General features: G+C 36.2%; 1 protein-coding gene across 1 annotated transcript in view; it reads right to left on the minus strand.

Moving 5' to 3' along the window:
* Nucleotides 1-380: 380 nt before the first annotated feature.
* The window catches only part of GLCCI1 (glucocorticoid induced 1), a 108,984-nt gene continuing 88,844 nt past the window's right edge, over nt 381-20,520 (minus strand). The window contains exons 6-8 of the mRNA XM_029233050.1: nt 17,483-17,693; nt 4,463-4,583; nt 381-3,306 (exon numbers count right to left, since the gene is read on the minus strand). Coding sequence (XP_029088883.1) covers nt 2,958-3,306; nt 4,463-4,583; nt 17,483-17,693 — 681 coding nt within the window. The 3' untranslated portion in view covers nt 381-2,957. The remainder of the gene's footprint in view (nt 3,307-4,462; nt 4,584-17,482; nt 17,694-20,520) is intronic.

A 20,520-nucleotide genomic window follows, 5' to 3' on the forward strand; every position in this document is an offset into this window, starting at 1 on the left:
ATTTTTAAAATTTTGCTGCAACTTCCTTTGTGGTGATTTCACTGAACTTAAACAACTTATTTTCATAAATAATTCTTAGGCATAAAATAACAACATGGGGACAATGTTTTCTCTTTTTAAGGTGCTCATAGCTGGGAGCAGTACAAAGACTTGGAACTTCAGACATCTAGCTTCTTACCTTGTGATGGAAAGTGTGTACATTAAATGTCAAGAGGAAACCAGGCTGTGGAAATCTGATCCAGTCAGACTACCTACAACCCAGGGATGCAGGTCAGGAACTGAGTGAGTACTGAATACTGCCACTTCCCTAAGCTGAATTCATCCCTGTCAGGTAAGATGCTAAAAAGCTCAGTCTTTCCAAAAACATACGTGAACTATTCCAGTTTTACTAATAACTTTATTTAAATAAGAAGACACAGGAACTTCTATACTGAAAAAATACAAAACAAAAGCCACACATTTCCTTGTGTAAAGCCATATTGTATGGTAACTCGAATACTGTTCAGCGCAGTGGCTAGAATTAAACAGTACAACTATATACAAAATTTAAACAATTTCTGACAAATTTCTACAGCTGGATGTAGGATACATTTGAGCTCAACAACTTCTGGGAAATTTACATGGCAAAGCATAAGCTTTAACACATTTGGTTCAAAACTTTAATATATGCTAAGAACAAATGTACAACACAATTAATATTTAGTTTTCTCATGAGAAAATAAAAGCACATGTCACTATAAATATCGTACGTCAGATTTCATTACCAAAAAAAGCATATTCAGTCCATCGTTCAGAAACTAATATTGATACTATTGCATCTTATTTGGACAAAAGCAGAGCATAAGATCAACACATTATGTAATGCTAAACCAGATATCAGAAGTTAATGGAGCTCATATTTATCTTACAGAACTAATATTTTCTCCCTTTAACCATAATCTACAAAATATAGTATTTTCATCAAGGCCTGAGATTATTAGGGTTAAAGGTTTCTTCTGCTGAATAGATTGTTTTAAAAGGTTCCCCTGTGAAAATGGCGAAAGTAAACTGAGTCCTTTCCCATGACAGTCTCCTACAATATAACACTGACTAATTTAAAGGAGCCAGAATGCACCTTCAGGAGAGAATATTACTGCAAACTTTGGTGGAAAGAAGATAATTGGGATCATGACAAAATAATACACAGAACACATACACAGACAAACATATACACACATATATATATCATTTGTTTAAAAAAAAAAAAAGAAAATCAATGGTGTTGCTTTCTTCTTTATCAACTCTTCCTTCTTCAACCTCCTTAGAAAATAAAACAAAGAAAAACCCAGGAATGACTGAAAGGAACTGAAACGTTCCTGTAACTGTAAGCACCTTGTTCCCCTAATTCTTAAGAAAACTGTGCCATACACTTCAGGTGCAGATGAAACAGTTTTACTGAACTGAAAGCAATGGAATAAAAATAAAGAAACTTCCCTTTGCTTTTGAATACTCTCTTTGTGCTGCAGAAAACAATGTCTGAAGTTGGGCTCTTCCACTGACCAATCAGGAATATCTAGGGCTCTCTTCACACTTAGAGAAGTTAGGTTGAGTCTGCAAGTTCAGGGCTCTTTACTTGGGTTTATGCTCTACTTCGTGCATCCAAAATGTGAACAGAACTGTTCATGGTATTATTATGAGAGGCTTGAGTAGAGACAGCTTCAAACTACTGCATTTGTAAGTCACCACATAACCTGCTTACTTATGTTGAATTCTGAGACTCACATATGCTCTCTCTGTGTGAATGCAACTCATGCACCTGAACTGCTTGAGGAAAACAATAACCAAAAGTGTGTCATTTCTTAACCTGCAAATTAAACAATTTCCAAAAGAGAAACTAAACATTAATATGCCTTTTGATAGAACAGTAGCATTTCATGACCCTGATAGCCAATATAAACAAAAAATCTCAGCCATTCCCCTGTGAAACTGCACCGATCCTGAAATTAGACCTAGACATTCTTGTCATTAAATTCCACACACACAAGGTGGAATGTTTTTGTACAGCCTAGTACTGGACATTTTATTTGCAACATTGTATCAGTCATTAACCGAGCAACACCTGAACTTGTAAAGAAAAAAAAAAAAAAAAAAAAAGCCACAGTTACACATGTTGAAACAGTGAATGCAACAGTTGTTTTACGTGTAACCACATGACAAAAGTGATGTCAGACACCACAGATTTGCTGGTTCTCCTCATGTTCACCCATGTCCAGGATTTCTGTTCTCCTAGGGTTGAATGCACTTCTTATTCTAAGAACGTGGAATGTAATGAGGAAAGGGAAATGCATAAAATAAGAAAAGGCAAAAGAGTGATGTTCCCTCTTTAGCTTTTTAGCTGTGAAATAGTTAATATCCCAATATGATATACATTCCAAGTTACCTGAGTTTAGACTTCAACTGAAGTACCTGAAGCTAGGCCATAGGGTGGGCACTGTGCAACTGTTGTGGCCATTTATTTATTTATTTTTTTGCATTGTATGTATTACAGAAGTTAGAAACAAACACCTGGATCAATTGTAAACATAATTCTGAAGTACAGTATTTTTCCATAGGACAAAACACAGCAAGACATTTTCTATTTAGACAGGCAACTTTCTGATATAGAGCTTATTTATACTGAAGAGTTTGGAACAGAACACAGGACACAGTACTAATCTGTCAAACATACTATGAAATGCATAGTCTCCACTTAAAATGCTGAATGATACACACATTTTTGCAAGCATTACTGCTTTCCACAAAAACTGCTGAATAGGAGTTCCGTCCCTGCCAAGATCAGTGTTAAGAGATACTTTATGATGCTGATAAGTATTCTGTTGGTGGTGGTGTCAGGAAGTTTGTCACTCCATGCAGATAGATGTCTGAGATCTAGTTCCTAATCCAGGGAACACAGGGTAGAGGCCAGCTCCCCCTCTGCTTTAGATGATCACGTAGTTCTGAGCGGAGATGTGCTCCTCACCCTGCAGTTCCTGCAGGAGCTGCTGCGGCTGCTGGGATGGCTGTTGGACAGAGGCCTCTGTGGAGCCCGTCACGCTGGTGTCATCAGAAAGAGACGTAAAGGAAACCCGGGAGGACAGCTGCTCCACGGTCAGGGTGGCCAGAGCTGAGCTCTGGCCAGAGTTAGGAGAGTTCTTGAGCATCAGGTCAGAGGCAGGTAGTAGAGGGCCTAGAAGTTTTACAGGACAGAAAGCTGATCCGGTTGGGATGAAATTAACCTTGTTTTTGTCAGGACATGAAAAGAGAGGGGCTGCGATAGGCTGGCGAGACCTAAAACCATAAAACAAAATTAGGTTTACAATCACTAAAAAGTTAGGCACTTTCTGAATTAATTGGAGTTCTCTAAAACAGCTAAAATGTGGATGGCAGGGAATGAATTAAGTGTACACAGAGGGGTAAACATCTTCCATAGCACAAGTCAGCTGGCATACTACTGATGTACACAGCACTGAGGTGACATTTAAAACAGAAGGATTTTCAAAAGGACTCTGGGCACACAGAATTTTTCAGAGATTAGTTTGCTTTCATTCATTTAGAAACATGGATTATGCGATGTTAAAATGACCTTTTCTGTTAAGTACATTGGGAGAGGGATTACCCAATCATATATTTGGTTTTAAGCATTTCCTCCTTTTTCTGTATCTCTATACATACTTCTACTAACACAGATCAGGAAAAATAGTTTCAGTAGTTTCTTGATGAGTCAGCCCAACAGAACAGCGTCCACAAGCCCTTCCTCTCCTCCCCTTCCCCGGGAACTAAGCCATCAACTCCTGCAGGACCCATCTCTGTCCCTTCTAGGTTACAAGAGTACAGCAGCCTCCACTAGGGCACCTGCACTGGGACAAAGGGATGAGTGAGTCCAAGAGCCACACGCTCTTTTTTTGAGTTATTCTGCCAGGTATTTACAGCATGAACCTCTTTTCCCTTTAATTCCTATTTTATATGTACCGAACTTTCAAAAAGAAAAAAAAAATCTGTGAACAGAAAGTCTAAATTCAATGAATACACATGCTAGATGTGTCTACAGGGAAGGAGACGAGTTAGTGAGTTCCCTCTGGCTTGTGGTATCACTATCGTTAAGGGTAGCCACACATGGATATTCACTTCGCTGCTAAATGTCTTTTTCTTTTTATCCATCTAAATTAATAGAACTTTTGAAAGGAATATTCTTAATGATTAAAAATAAATCTTTTAGGTAGTAAGGATGAATTTCCAAGTTTCTTTGTATTAGCATATTTCCAGCACACAGGCTCTAATTCTCCTTCAATAAGATCTCTTTTGCCTATTCAACTCTCTTTTCATAATTTGCTTTTGAAACACATTATCAGCTGGATGGAGTAGTTGATTCATCTGTAATCAACTGGTCTCAGTAAAAAGCTTTACAGCTTTGCAGATCCCAGCTGACAGAAAAGACATTACTTACGCCATTTCCTCAAAGACCTTCACTCGCTCACATCCCTCTGGGGGCTCCCGTTTGAACATGTAGCTGTTGTTTGGTTTGGGAGATGAAGCATACTTGGGTAACGGTGAGCTACTCCCACTGTCTGTAAATTTAAAGCAGTTATATTAACTAGTGATTGAAAGCTCTTTTAAATTAAATTTGATTTCCAAACAAGCAGCCTTTTGCACAGTTTATCCACTACTGCCCCTTGGCTTCCACCACAGAGCTTCCTTTATTGCAAAGCTGTTTGTAACATCCTTGTGTAGTACATATCTTATGAATAAAAGCTTCAATGCAATAGTAATCTGCCATATACCACAGAACATAAAACGCAGATATTTTGGTCCAGACACCTGCATTTTGAGTAAAGCAGAGCTGTAATCCTGAAAATAAATACATCATTATGTATTTCAAAAAGGTAAATGGGTAATATGTATAGCCATGCAGAATTTTAAGAGATTAAATACAGCATTCTCTATATTTTCTCACTGTTCAACCAATTTAATTGAAAATTTTAATATGTGGAATAATCTTCATTACAAAAGTTCTTAGCAGAAACGTTAGTTTTACTAAACACTGTGAATAACATGTATGCAGGGAAAAATAGGCTTATAACACAATATACTTTCCCTTGGCCCACAATGAAAAAGGTAATGTTCAGAATTTTGCCTTTAAAATGTCTATATAAAAGAATTTTTTGAGCACTATTTGTATTTTCGCTGCTGGAAGCATGAGGAATCTAAAAGCATCTGTATCTAACATGTTTTCTTCGTATTTTTGACCAAAAAGAAATGGCCTATTCATGAAAAGCCATAAAACCTATATGCAGTTTCTCCCTTTCCTACCTGGCAAAGGATTTTGGAAATTCATATCCACCAAAATATGTCATTATCTTTTTAAGATGCCAAGTTGTAAAGTCAGTAACATACCTTTATAAATACAATAGTCCTATTTAAACAAATTCTGACTTAATGCAAACCAATCCCCCATGCTAAAATACTAAGCACATACCTATTGAGATGTAGTATTTTCGTATGTATTTTGAAAGATGGCATTAGTACCATAAATTTCAGGTGTCACAATTTTGATAAGTTGCTTCAGTTTAGGATACAGTACATGGTCCAACATTCAGAATCTGAGTAACAGGGAGGGTTTTTTTAATCATCATTAATGAAGTATAATACACGCTTAGAAAGTAGACCCTTGAGGCACACTTAGAGTGTACTTGGTGAATGATTCAAAGAGCATCTATGTAAGTGTTGGGCATGCAGATGTCTGCTTATATTTGAATACGGCTATATCTCTGGCTGGGAAATCATTGCCTGCAAAATAACAAGGCCACATTATTGGGAAACCTAGAAAACCTCATAGTTTCTCCATCACTACTGTTACACACGTCCATAGAGATTATGCATAGTCTCTGGGAAGGAATTAAGTCTTAGAGTTACGTTGGGTTTCTTAAGACTTGAGGATTTTCTTAGACTCAACATTTATCCTATATTGCTTAAACAAATGGGAGGGAGGAGAAGGAATATTATTTTTTCTCTTCGGTAGATGCAAAACATCATTAACCTGACTAGAGTCCGACTTTGCTGCTATTTGAGCTAGGCTAAACCAAAACGACTGCTCTTCAATCAAAAACTGGTGGGAATGAGGTCTTGAACTCGGTATAATACCAAAAATACAGGTTGACCTTGCTTTATTATCCAAGCAACGACCAGCCATGCCAAGGATATACATGAAAAAGTAGCTATGGTGTGTAGTGCCTCCATGGAGAGGACTGGTGGTAACAACACAGCCCTGCTGCACACAGGATGGGCCTAAAACCATGGGCTCGATGCTTTTAACTAGCCTTTTCTGCCATCAGCAGGGGTGTGACCATGTCAGTAGTTAAGAATCCACCCTATTATCATGTAAGAAAAGTCATCTTGGCCACTCTTACAGTCTCCTGTGTTCTATTTCTTATTACATCATCAGACCTACCACATGATTTCTCTCATAACATTACTGATGGTTTCAAGGGACCTTCCCAGAATTGAAAGCTAGATGTGAGTTGGATAATCAGCAAAACTAGCTGTCTTCCTATAAACAATCTACAATGAATTAAATATTAAATGGTTTTTCTCCTTGAAATTTTTCTAATTTCCGAGGCTTATATTTTTACAGAGTTTTACCCACTTAAACATTCTTTTACTGGGGGCGGGGAGGAGGGTGACAAATGTTTAAACAAACAAACACAATATATTGCTATCCCAGAAAGATAGTATTCAGTGCTATTATACTGCCTTGACTTTTCAATAAAAACTGTTTGTTGAGAATATATATATACATATATATACGTGTGTGTGTGTGTGTGTGTATGTATATATATATATATATATATATTACATTTAATGTTTGGTGGTCTGGAAAGACAAAGCTTGAAAGAAAGAAATTTGGAGCTGTAAATAGATTTCTTAAATCTGGGGTTTTCTCCTCAGGTAAACATGCAATCTGATAGAGTGCAAAGAGGAACAGGGAATGGAGACAACTTTCTGGGGTTTTAGTTCTGTCACTAGCTGTATATAGTTGTATAACCTTCAACACAGCTGCCTCTCTAAGTTTCTATATAACTAAAGGAATTTCCATTCCTAACTCTGAAATTCTGTGATTTTTACAAAAGGTTCTAACATAGAAAAAAGGAACAGTGTACCAAAATATTTTTTTTTGCTTTACAAATGGCATGCTTTAAAAACAACTCCCATGAGCAAACTATTCTACCCATTCCAAGCTTGGTTGTCTAACTCCTGCATTTAGAACTCTGTGTTGAGTTTAATAACCACATTTCATTAAGAGAACATTATAAATGTGAGGTAAGCATGCTTGCTCAGGAGATTCAGGACGAAGTCTCATGGTAATCTTAATTTAATCCCTTCTGTTCACAAGCATGATACATTTTCTCATTCTCTTATCCCACAATAGGATAATAACTAGACATGTAATTGAGATTAAGTTAAATGTTACTTTATGTTCTTATAACCTCATAACCAATGAAATTAGATGTGATGAATATAATTATTTACATATCTGTCTGCATTCATAATAGTTTCATCTATATTTATAACAGAATCACCCAGATCTCAAAATTAAGAGTATGGAAACATTTTATTGACTATTTTATTATAAAAGATTATAATTATGCATGCGTACCATATTTACGATTAAAATATAAGTAGTCTGACAAACATTTTAAAACACATCATAATGAACTAAAGCTTGGAAAAGTTAGAGATATTACTGAAGTCTGAAATTCCATATAGAAACAAGATTCATTAAACTATGTGTACTTTTATAGTTTTAGAGTTTTCTGAATTTCTCCTTATAAATGGCCTCCATTACTTCTGGTATATTAAGTTGTATGGCCAATAATTCTAGTATAAAAAAAATCATATATATTAAGTTGCTTCATTTATGTAGGAAGGTATGTAAAATCTCTGCCATGGTTCTTTTCTAGCCCTAAGTCTTTATACGTGCTTTATCTCCTACTATCAGATTACTTTATCAAATTAAGTAAAATTAATTCTAAAATAAGCAGTATAATTACAGGGTGGTGGTTCTTAACCCTGGTTTCACATTAGACTCATCAAAGATGTTTTAACAATACTATTAAATGCCAATGTTGAAACCTCACCCCTCAAGAGGTTCTGATTTAATTAGTCTGGGGCCCATTCCCAGGCATGTGCTGGCTGTTTTTTTTGGTAAAGCTCTCAAATGCTTTTGAAGTACAGCCAAATTTGATAACCAATCATGAAAACATTAAAACACTGGTATGGAGTCAAGCCATCTGACTTCTGTCTAGGCCTAACTGCATGGCCTAGGAAAAGTGTGATCCCCTTGTGTTTTGATCTATAAAATGGGAATAACTACTGATATGATGGCTGTGAAAAATGTGTACCTGAAACAGAATAAGCTCTCAATAAATACTGCTACAATAGTAGAAAGAACACATCATTCCTAATTCACAAATTAACAAAGGTGAACCATTCAGAAATTAAGTGCCTATTCTACTTTCTTGGTAAAAGAGAGTAACAGAAATGTCATTTTTAATAGGTCTGCACACTAACTTTATTAAGGTATATAAAGGTAAGATTTTGTGTCTGGCGGGGAAGCCGAGTAACATTTGGAGTACCAGATTCTCCAGTTTATGACTGCCTAGTAGGAACTCTGCCAGTTCATGATGGCATCCTTTAGCATATGCAGATCTACCATTCCGAAATTTTAAAACTAATGCCTGAAGTACACAGATTCTATAGATTCCTCTACGTAGAGAATAATTTATTACATGTGTAGCAAGAGCCAGTAGAATGTAATTATTATTCTATCTTTCAAAGCTAGAATAACAGGCTGAGAAAACGAGCATAGAGTTCAACCAACGCTAAACTTAGTGACAAAGTTAGCCAATTTAGAATAAGATTATAAATATGATGAACTAAATAGGATCTAAACAGAATTGCTATTCTAGTATTAAAATTACTTCTTTTCCAGAAAATGTGGTATGTATACACAATGGAATACTACTCAGCCATAAAAAAGAACGAAATTTTGCTATTTGCAGCAACATGGATGGACTAGGAGGGCATTATGCTAAGTGAAATAAGTCAGACAGAGAAAGACAAATACTGTAGGATATCACTTACATGTGGAATTTTAAAAAATACAACAAACTACTGAATATAACAAAAAAGCAGATTCACAGATAGAGAACAAACTAGTGGTTACCAGTGGAGAGGGAAGTGGGTAGGGGCAATACAGAGGTAGGGAAGTAAGAGGTACAAACTATTAGATATAAAATAAGCTACAAGGATATACTGTACAACAGGGGGAATATAGTCAATATTTTATAATGACTATAAATGGAGTATAACGTTTAATAATTGTGAATCACCGTATTGTACTCCTGTAACTTATATAATAGTGTACAGTAACTATGCTTCAATTTAAAAAATTACTTTTTTTGCATCAGGAAATGAAATTATCAGCTGTAGTGTAATTTGATGGTCTAATGAAATCAGGAGAAACAACTGTATAGTGTATCTTGACAACAAACTTTTGGAACCAGTTGGCATTACTGATTGTATTGAAAACCTGCATTTTCAGTGAAAAAAAAAAAATAACTGTGGAAGAGTAAGGAGAACATTTGACTTTTACAAATAGTCTCTAACGTTTCTCTACAATTTCAAAGTCAACCTTTTATGAGAAGGTTACAAAATTTTAATAAAACAACACATCAGCTATAGCTAAGATCTCCCTTACATCAACATTCAGCAAAGGGTAAGGAGAGAAAATGTAACATAATCCTTGTTACTTATATTTTTGAACTTTGTCTCAAATAAGACTGTTTTGAACTTATGGGACTTACATTCCAAATGTAAGTTAGGCCCATTACATTCCAAATGTAAGTTAGGCCCACTAATTAAATATTTGTCATATGTGGAAGGTGTTTTATATTTTAATCATTTATTCCATATTCACTGAATTGATACTAATTTACGAAATAAGCAAACAAATCATAGTTGTGCCTTTGTTTTTGTGTACTCACAGTAAGTACAATGCTTCTTCTGCAAACATAATCCTGATATGCAGAACAACATTGCTTATTACTGTCTCCAAATCTGACTTGGCATCGCTGATATGCTAACTACTCACTCGGAATCTTACATGAACGCGAACAAATCACCCTGAATCTGACTATCCGACGTGAGTTAAAAAATGAAAGCAAATCACTCTGTTGAAGACAGTCTGCAAACCAATTTATAGACTAAAATCTTGTCTCTTATAAATCATAATGGTAAAACTAAACTGAAAATATATTTCAGATTACCCAGAATATTTTATATCTTGAAAAGTAATGTAATTAAGGTTCTCAGAAAAATCAAAATGTCTGATGCGATCTTAGTTTTTTTATATTCTTGAGGTTTTTAAATGAAAAAATTTCTAGGGACATCAGTTTTCAAAACACTGAAACACACTGTTCATATTAAAGTGCTCCTAAAGTATCCTACAGGGGGAAAAAATGAAAACTTCTAATAAAATTTCAATATAATTTTAAATGCACACTTATATATATTTACTGAACACTTAATTATGTACAAAACAGAAGACAAAACAAAATGCTATGTATCAGGTAAAACTCAGTATTTCTCTCTTTTTTTTCCCCCCCAATTCTTGCTAAAGGGAAATGGTATTATAACATCTTTTCGGCAGATAACCAAATGTAATCTTAAACTTATATAATGGTCATCTTAAAGCCTGTTCCTTCTCTGACATTCACTGCCTTATTAATAGTGGTAATCGTTTTCTTATGTCCCAAGCCAGAACTTTGTTAGAACTTTGCCTTTATCCTCATTTTTCTAATCCCTCACCTTGTACATCTAATCAACCACCAAATGCTGCTGATTCTTCTTCAGTCTATTTCCTCCAATTCCTCTGCCCTACACCTGTGGTCTCCCAATTAAGGTGCACTAAACAATCTGCTGATATGCAGGAAGAAAAAAGAACATTTATACATATTTACTTTTTATCTCTAAAAATAAGAAACTAAGCTTTACCAGCAAATATTTGGTATATGGATTGAATTATGTACTTACATAACTTAGAAATATATAAATTTATATTACAGGTACAAATTAAAAATTGCTGAAAAAAGTATGTAATAACTCAAGTTTGGAGAGACAGGACTAGGCTATTAAAATAGCATCTTATCTTCCCCTCTTGGCATCTCTCTCCACTTCTGTAGCTTTATCCTTAAAGCTGGTCATGTCCTTTAGCTCAGCGGTCCCCAATCTTTTTGGCACCAGGGGCCGGTTTCATGGAAGACAGTTTTTCCACAGACGGGGGGTGGGGTGGTGAGGGGTGTGGTGCCTCAGGTGGCAACGTGAGTGATGGAGAGCGGCAGATGAAGCTTTGTCTGTTCACTCGCCTGCTGCTCACTGCCGGCTGTGCCACCGGGTTCCTAACAGGCTGCAGACCCCTACGGGTCCACAGCCCGGGGGTTGGGGACCCCTGCTTTAGCTGACAAAAGATCTTCGCTTGGTTCTTCATTTCTTTCAGCAAGGCTACAAGGCCCTTATGAAATAGTGGCCTTTCTACCTACCTCTCCATTCTCACTGCTTTCTACTCCTTACCATTTACCCCTATGCTCTAGCCACACTATTTTTTTTTTTTTTAACTGTTCTCCACACACCAGGCTCTTTCATAGCTGAATGACTGTGTAATGGCTATTCCTCCTGCGAAGGCAGCAAGTAGTAGTGTGAGGTTCCTGCAGAAGATCTTTGTTGGCATCTGGACTTCAAAAGATTTAGGAAAGTTAACTTCATTTCTCTAAGCCTTAGGCTCCCCATTCTTAAAATAATGACAATGTCCCTCCTCATCGGATTGTGATAATATTACAGGGGATAACAAAGGTAAAGTCCCCTGGGCAAATTTAATCATCATAGCAATCCTATGAGGCAGGTGCCATCATTTTCCTTAATTAACAGGTGAGAAAACAGATACAGAGAGGTTGAGTAACTTGCCCAAGGACACATAATTAGTAAGTGGCAGAGCGGAGTTCAACCTGGCTGCACCAGAGTCAGAGTTCGTTACCATCATGCTATCTGCCTCACTGTTTTGATCTATCTCAACTCTAGTGTCCTCATTAGACTAGACGATCAAGTTCCAATCTAACATTCCATGCTTCTCCTCAGTAGAGTCTTAGAGTTTAGGCAACAGCTTCATTGGGTCTGCCTTTTGTTAGTCTCACAAGGAGACACAGTGCAAGGAGTAGCTTCAGTGTGTCCATATTTCTTCTCAGAGGAACATAAAAGATAACAGGGAGAAAAAAATTCAACAGATCCCCTTTCCTCTAGCCCATACCCTATTTTTTCCCCAGTCATGATCAGAGTAGAAGATGAGGTGGATTTTAGCAAAGTTACTTCCCTTCCCCTAATTTCAACAGGAAATTTGAACTTTATGGCTTCTTTCTCACCAAAGGCCTATGATCACTAAGTTAGCATAATCTTAGAGCGGTGACTGTTTATTATCTTTTTTTGGTTGGTGGTAGCGGGGAGGATCATCATACTCTTCCTGAACATTCAAAAGCCTAACATATATAAGTTAACCACTTAAGGAAAAAGACGCTAATGTTTTCAACAAAGCTATAAAAATACATTCTTAAAAAAATGGACATACCATGAAGAAGGAATACTCAAAAAGTCTCGACTAAGCACTACTCCATGCTAATGCTAGGCGCCACTCCAGTTGCTGAGGATAAAGTAATGAGCAAAATAAAGTTACCTGCTCTTGATGGAGCTTATAGTCTAGTAAATAGATAATAGAAGATTAAGTGAAATTATATATGCGGACATATTAATAAATTTTGGTTTGCTTTTGTTTTAGACTCTGAGCTGTAACTGCTAGAACTGAGTTGTATACTTACTAATAATTTTGAATTAAGAATAGTAACTCATCCATAGAGAGCTAGCACAGCAACTGCTATTAGTAAAATTGTAGACATTTTCCAAAAGAGGGGGAAAAGGCATTTACTGGATGCTTCTTATATGCATCAGATAATGGGAGTATATGTAATTTTAGATGTACTCTTGAAAAAGCAAAACAGGGAAGATGACCTTAGGGATGTAATTCTAGAAAAGTTCACTTTTTAACCTATGGAATAACTCCTTTGTTGGAATAAGATTTCTACACTCTTTGTAATTTTACCAGCAAGAGGTTCTTCTAGGATAATAAGCATCCTAGAATTATGTGGGGAGAATCTTTTGATTGAGAAACAGATTCAGGCTCAAAAGCAGCAATTTGCAAGGTGTGGTAGCTAAAAGAAGTATATCCAACATATCTATTTTCACAATATAAACCACAAAAAGAAAAGTACCACAGAATCTTGGCTGATTAGGATATCTAGAAGGTGGAGAGTCAAAGTATGGTAAGGGCAAAGGTCACACAATGTTAAGAAATAGAACCCTAAAGATGAACGCAAATCGGGTTTAAAATGTATACAGAAAGGAATAAGATATCAAAAAGAGTCTCTTTTAAAAGTCTGCCTGGGGTCAGCCCTAGATCCTGAAAAGATAATACTTCTTTTTCTTTTCTGCAACTATGGGCTGCTCAGTCCTAATACCCAAAGTTTAGAAATATTAATATTTATAAGTTAAATCATAGTATGAGTTAAATAGGCTTATATGCATTGTGCCCTGGAAACTCCATCTACATGATATACATTGTTCCTGTGGGAAAACATAGTTTAAGTTCCAAGTAATCAATTTATGGACTCTTGGAATACAACTCTTGGTAGTTGACCTGACTAGAATGGTTCAGTTGACGTCATGATTAGAATAATCAACGTTTCCACAATATCTTGCAAAACTGCAAAATTTTATAACAACCTGCCTAAGTGAATTGTGCCAAAGATCAACTATAAGTGGCAGACTGAAGTCTAGATTTTGTGGCTTGCTACCTTATTAAGGAAAGCTGGCAGAGCTGCTAAAAGAACTAATATTTGACACTGCCACTTACATTATATAAATGACTGTTTTTCTCCCTTGCATTTTGGGCATGATAATGTAGAAGAATTTAGGCTAACTCTTAGGATATATTCTGAAGATGTCAAGATAATAAGAGCTCTTATTCTGGATCCCTGAATTCTCCACACAGATCATAATGTAGGAACTGTGGCTGTTATTAGGTTAGTAAGCCTAGCAACTTTACACATTACCAGGCTGCCTTCAGTCTTTAGGTCACTGGAAAAATCTGTCAGAAAACCACCAAACCCAAAAAACTAAAACCTGAAAACAGTCTCTTAAAGGCTGGACTTTTCTCAATAATGAGAGTGTTTTTGTCCTGGCATTGCAATTGAAACAGCCAAAGGACCACTATGCTAATCAACTAAAATTATTTTTATAGGTCTCAAATTATATATGTGTCATGGAGAAAAACAGATGTTAGGAATAAGCAGAAATAATAAAGTCAGGAAAAGGATAGGATATAACAGATGAGTACTAGAAAAACAATCAGCTAACTAGCACATCTCTCATTAGAGCTATATACTCACAATGTCTATCCCTCTCCCCACCTGTGCATGCCAATCCAGGCACCTAAAGATGTCTAAACTAGCTAGTCTACAACAGCAACTACAGAATAGGTAGGTACTCCAAATCAATTCTAGTTGACTACAAAATTACAGTATCAATTCTGTTTTCAGAGTTAATGATGCACACCTATTAGAAATCTATAGCTTGCTTTTTTTTCTCTTTACTGGAAATAAATGTAAAGAAACAAAAGACCAATTTAAGCTTCACTGTGGAAAAATGCAAATTGTAAGCTAGAATTAGTATCTTAAAAAAATTTGGACTGTCCATTCTGAAGTAATGAGTCAGAGATTATTCTATAGTTTGAATGATTTAAATATGTAAGTTTCAGAAATTGCAAAACTGACAACTCCCTCTCCTTTGTACCTTTAGTTTTCTGAACATACTTGTATAATAGTGTAGATATATTAAGAAACTTATGTCATGAGGCCTTAATTCCCAAACTGAGGTAGTTTTGTAGAAAACAGTCTTAAATGATTCTGTAGTCTTCTTAGTTTCTAAGGAAATTTTTAAAAAATCACTATCAGTCACACCCAACACCATTTATTGAGTGTTTACTACATACCAAGAGTTGTGCTAAGCACTCTGTTCCAATATCTCATTTAACCCCAATAATGGTATGAGGTATGAAAACAAGTATTATCACCTTGTTTTACTAAGAACAAAATTTGTTTTAACTATTAGGGGAAAAACTGTTGGCCTTAGAGATGATGTGGACCAACGTTCTCATTTTACATTAAACAAACAAGAGGAACAGAAGAAAGATAAGACACTTGTGTCATGCAGGCAGATATCTGGTATAAAAGAATAAAAGGGCATAGAGAAAAATATACAACCAAAAGCAGTCTTAGAAAAAGTCTAACTTCTCTAAGAAACAGCCAGAATTCAGAATATTGTACTATCTCGAAGAGATACCTGCACTCCCATGTTCATTGCAGTATTATTCACAATAGCCAAAGCATGGGAACAACCTAAGTGTCCATGGACAGATGAATAGATAAAGAGAATGTGGTTCTAACTGGTTGTGAGATTGCCTCAAAAGAATATAGTCCCGCAGAGGCCAAGAAGACAATCTCACAACCAGCTAACCAAAATGGAATTCATCTATCAACTTCCTAATACATCTCCCTTTTGGTTCAGCATCTCTCAACTATCCACAGTGTTAAACTTAGAAGAAAACAAAACTTCTGAATTAACTGCCTAGCCTTATTATCACTGTTATTTTTAATTTTAACCCAACTGTAAGTGCTAATAAGTAGCAAAAGCGGTCTGCACTTATCTTTTCTAGTGGTATAATAAAAAAATACGGGTTTTGCAAGATCTGTTTCACCATATACCACCTCTGCAGCCTACAATAACTTATGATTATTTATGATTATTTAACATTTCTATTTACCTTCAAAACAAATACTCCTACTAGAAGCAAGGTGTTTTCTTGTTTGTTTTACTATGAAACATCCATACTAAAAATGCGAGGAAGTGACTGCTGTCGTAGGATGCCTCCGTGAAATGAAAGTTTCCTAGTCTGCATTCTACAATATCGACATTCCACTTGAAGCAGAGAGATACGCCTAACTAAGGTACTGCTTTCAGTACATCCTTAATGGAGGAAGAGAGTTTACAAGGCTTCCAATAAGGAAAAGATGAAAAGGGGAGAACTGTTGAGATCCACCCACAAAGAGGACAAAGTCCAGAGTAGCTTCCGTCTAACATCTCAGCAGAGAGTTAGGCGTAATGATGACTGAAAGAAGCCAGACCAAAAGAATACACACTGCATCAATCCATTTCTATGAAATCCAGTAACAGGGAAAAATTAGACTATGATGATGGAAGTCAACAGTGGTTACTTCTAAGTGGAGAGGAGAAGGATACTGTCTGTGAAGGGGGCTAGGGATCCTTCTGGGAGGCGAAAAATGTTCTGTATCTTGATCCAGGTAGTGGTTTCATGAGTGCATACGTGTGTAAAAATTCAGGGGGCTTAGCACTTAATATTTGGGCACTTTAAATGTATTAATACCTCAAAATAAAACAAATTGAGGGGGTTGGGGGTCAAGTCAGGACAAGGCCCATAAAAAAATCCTGTAAGATTCTATAAACTTTAATTTTTTCATGTTTTAAAATTTGTGTTGCCTATGATCTTCTTGTGGTGAAAAGCAATAAATGTGTTACAAAGGAAGTTCAGTGTTTCTTTGTAAGTAGCTAGGAAGGTGGAAGCTGGGCAGTCTTCAGTACCTTCGGTGTCTGAGTCTGAGGGGGCTAGAAACTGAAAGAAGAGAGTGGACAGTGGTAGCCAAGTGCCTGACACTTAGACAGGAGGACATGGGCAGACAGGGCTTGACAGGCAATAAGAAACCCCACGGGTTCTGCACTCTTATTGGTGTTAGTTAATAATTCATCTACATACCATAATATATTCCCTGATGTGCTGCAGGTACTTTTTAAACTTTATCCCCCTTGGTTAAAAATACACTCATTCTTCCAACAGATTTTTTTAGAAATTATTTCCTCCCAAATTAATCTGAATACAAAATCTAACCTCAGGCACGAGAAACATAAATTTTACCATAACCATCCTTAACTCTGGACAATACCAAGGAAAAAACTGTGTGTTATATGATGTGAAGCTGTACACATTCATTTTATAGCTTTCATTAGCTGTTATAACCATGCGCTGTGCTCCTCTGACACATTTATGGAAGATGTTTGCGAAAGTCACAAAGAAGGGGGTACATGAAACCAATGAACAAACCAACCTAGATCAACCAATCCTTTACAATCCCACCATTCAATGAAACAAAAAAGGTGATGTAATGGTCTAAGACAAAGAAAGTAGAATGACCAAGGCCTTATAACAAACCCTCTAAATGGATGATTTCATTCTCACCTTTATCACGATCATAGAGTAAATCTTCTGTTGAGCAAGGGCTACCGTCCTGGGATTCCGGGGGACAGAAGGGGGAAACACAGGGGGAGTGACTGCTGCAACTACTGCTGCGCTCCTGCACAGAGGGGGTCTGCGTGTCGATGCTGCGAGTGCTGCTGCTCCGGTAGTGAGCAGGGAGGGGGGCTCTCCGACCATCCGGGATATCCAAAGGCTGGAAGAGCAACAACCATCACACCGTCAGTGACAGTTCATATACTCCATCCATATAGAAAGCACTGGTGTTTCTTTTGATTTCATTTTGCAGTATCGCCACCACAGTTGATTCTTCAGAGAATAAAGATACCAATCTTGTGTCTTAATTTCTGCCAGTCACTTTTAGGTCAGCACTCCCAGTAATACTCTTCAAGGACAGGGGCTTCTTTTAACACTGTATCCCTAGCACTGTGTCTGGCACACAGCAGACATTCAATAAACATTTGCTTTAAGAATTAGTCAAACCGCTCAAGAAGTCACTTTGACTTGACAATAAAAAAAGAGAAATCTCATATTCACAGGTATGGATTTCCGTTTGTTCATTCTTCTTCTTATTATTTTTTTACAAGCCAGGAACAGATTTTGCAGTTTACCCAAAATTTATAATAAAAGGTTTATTCTGTTAGTACTCAAGGGAGGATATTAAGATAACTCAGAACATTTCTTCTAATTTGGTATCCAACTGAGTAGGACTACTAATGAATTTTGCTTAGTTCTAATGCATTGTTCTGAGTGGTAAAAATAAAAAATATAAATGAAATTATAATCATAGAATCATATATGAATCATATACTTTTGACCCGAGAAGACCCTAGACCTCATTAGCACAGTTTTTACCAATAAAGAACCTATAGTTTATTTTATTTTTTAAATAAATTTATTTATTTTTGGCAGCGTTGGGTCGTCTTTGCTGAGCGCGGGCTTTCTCTAGTTGCGGCGAGCGAGGGCTACTCTGCGTTGCAGTGGCTTCTCTTGTTGCGGAGCACAGGCTCTAGAGCGCAGACTCAGTAGTTGTGGCGCATGGGCTTAGTTGATCCGCAGCATGTGGGATCTTCCCAGACCAGGGCTCGAACCCGTGTCCCCTGCATTGGCAGGCGGATTCTTAACCACTGCACCACCAGGGAAACCCCAAGAACTTAAAAGTTTAGAGCTCCTGGTGACACGGTCAATTAAATGGCATCAGAGCTTCAGCTGCAGTGGACTCTTTCTACTCTGCTTCTGCTGTAAAGATATATCTTGCTAACTAAGTGAGGTCAACAAATATAATTCTATATATTTACAGTATTTTTGTCATTACATAGACAAGATTGAAATGCTAGGAAAAAAGAACCAATATATTCTTAGTTTATTTACAACTTATTTTCACTGTTTACTGCTATTACTCTGAGCTTTGTCATTTCAGAGATTTTAGAAACACTGTCAGAGGGAAAATGAAGTAAGATAAAATTAGGCAAGACTCAAAATATATCAATGTTTTTCTACAACAAATTAAGTGAAGGTCAAAACCTAAAATAAAAACTTTATCTATCTATGCAGAGTTGCTAAACCAAAACTATACCACTTTCACAACCTGACAATGACCATGCTACTGAAAAGAGAATATTCAATTATGGAATATTAGTTAATTTTGTCAACAAACAAAAAAAGTAAAATTTTCCAATTTAGGAAAGAAATATTCCCAAAGAAATATTAAGTTACTTGGTCAAACGCTAAGAAAATTATTTATTATTTAAATTTTTTTTTTTACTTAACTAAATTTAGATTTTAATTACAACACTGCACTAAATTTTAGAATGAACAATTCTAAGAATAAATCATTGGTGCAGGTTTTGGGGGGTTTTTTTGGACAAAATTATGTGATAGGTGTGTGAGGTTTTCAGAACAACCCATAAAGAAAGATCATTTTGGAATATATATGAGGGTTAAATGACAGAGGTCTTTCTTAAAACTTAGATATTTAAGTCAAGGAAAATGCTGCTTTAATAAAATGTCAATATTGGTAATTAGTAAAAGAATAATGTATCAATCTGTAACTAAAAAAGTTTAAGAATTTGAGTTATCTTTTATTCATGTCCTATTTGATACAATCACTTTGTATTCCCATTTCTGAATCTTTAACTGGATAATATATATGAATTTCCTTAACCAACTTCTGTTTTGTTGGGGAGGGGGTTCAGAAGAATTAGAATAACAAAACAGATTTTAGAAGTTTACACATTTACACAAAATAATGATGGAAAATATAAAGGCTTAGAAGCTACTGACAGGTTCACTGATGGTGACATTTTGATTTATTAAAACTTTGAGGCACACTTAATCATAAATCTAAAAATTCTTAAAATTAATACTTTAGTTATAACTGTGTAGGTTACCCCAGAGTAATTCTGAAGTGGCTACTGTGAAATTAGAATATGACTTACTTAAAAGCAGAACTATGTTATTTTTTTTTAATTGGAGTAAAATTGCTTTACAGTGTTGTGTTTCTGCTCTACAATGAAGTGAATCAGCTATATGTATACCTATATCTCCTACCTCTTGGACCTCCCTTCCGCCCCCACCCCTGCCCCATCCCATCCATCTAGGTCATCACAGAGCACCGAGCTGAGCTCCCTGTGCTATACAGCAGGTTCCCACTAGCTATCTATTTTACACATGGTAGTGTATTTATGTCAAACCTAATCTCCCAATTTGTCCCACCTTCCCCTTCCCCCCATGTTCACATGTCCATTCTCTATATCTGCATCTCTATTCCTACCCTACAAATAGGTTCATCTGTAACATTTTTCTAGATTGCACAGATATGTCTTAAAATACTATATTTGTTTTTCTCTTTCTGGCTTACTTCACTCTGTATGACAGACTCTAGGTCCATCCACATCTCTGCAAATGACCCAATTTCATTCCTTTTTATGGCTGAGTAATATTCCATTGTATATATGTACCACATCTTTATCCATTCATCTATCATTGGACATTTAGGTTGCTTCCATGTCCTGGCTATTGTA

This window comes from Monodon monoceros, unplaced genomic scaffold (genome assembly GCF_005190385.1).
Source record: "Monodon monoceros isolate NGI ecotype Baffin Bay Population unplaced genomic scaffold, NGI_Narwhal_1 Super_Scaffold_2, whole genome shotgun sequence".
NCBI classification, from domain to species: domain Eukaryota; kingdom Metazoa; phylum Chordata; class Mammalia; order Artiodactyla; family Monodontidae; genus Monodon; species Monodon monoceros.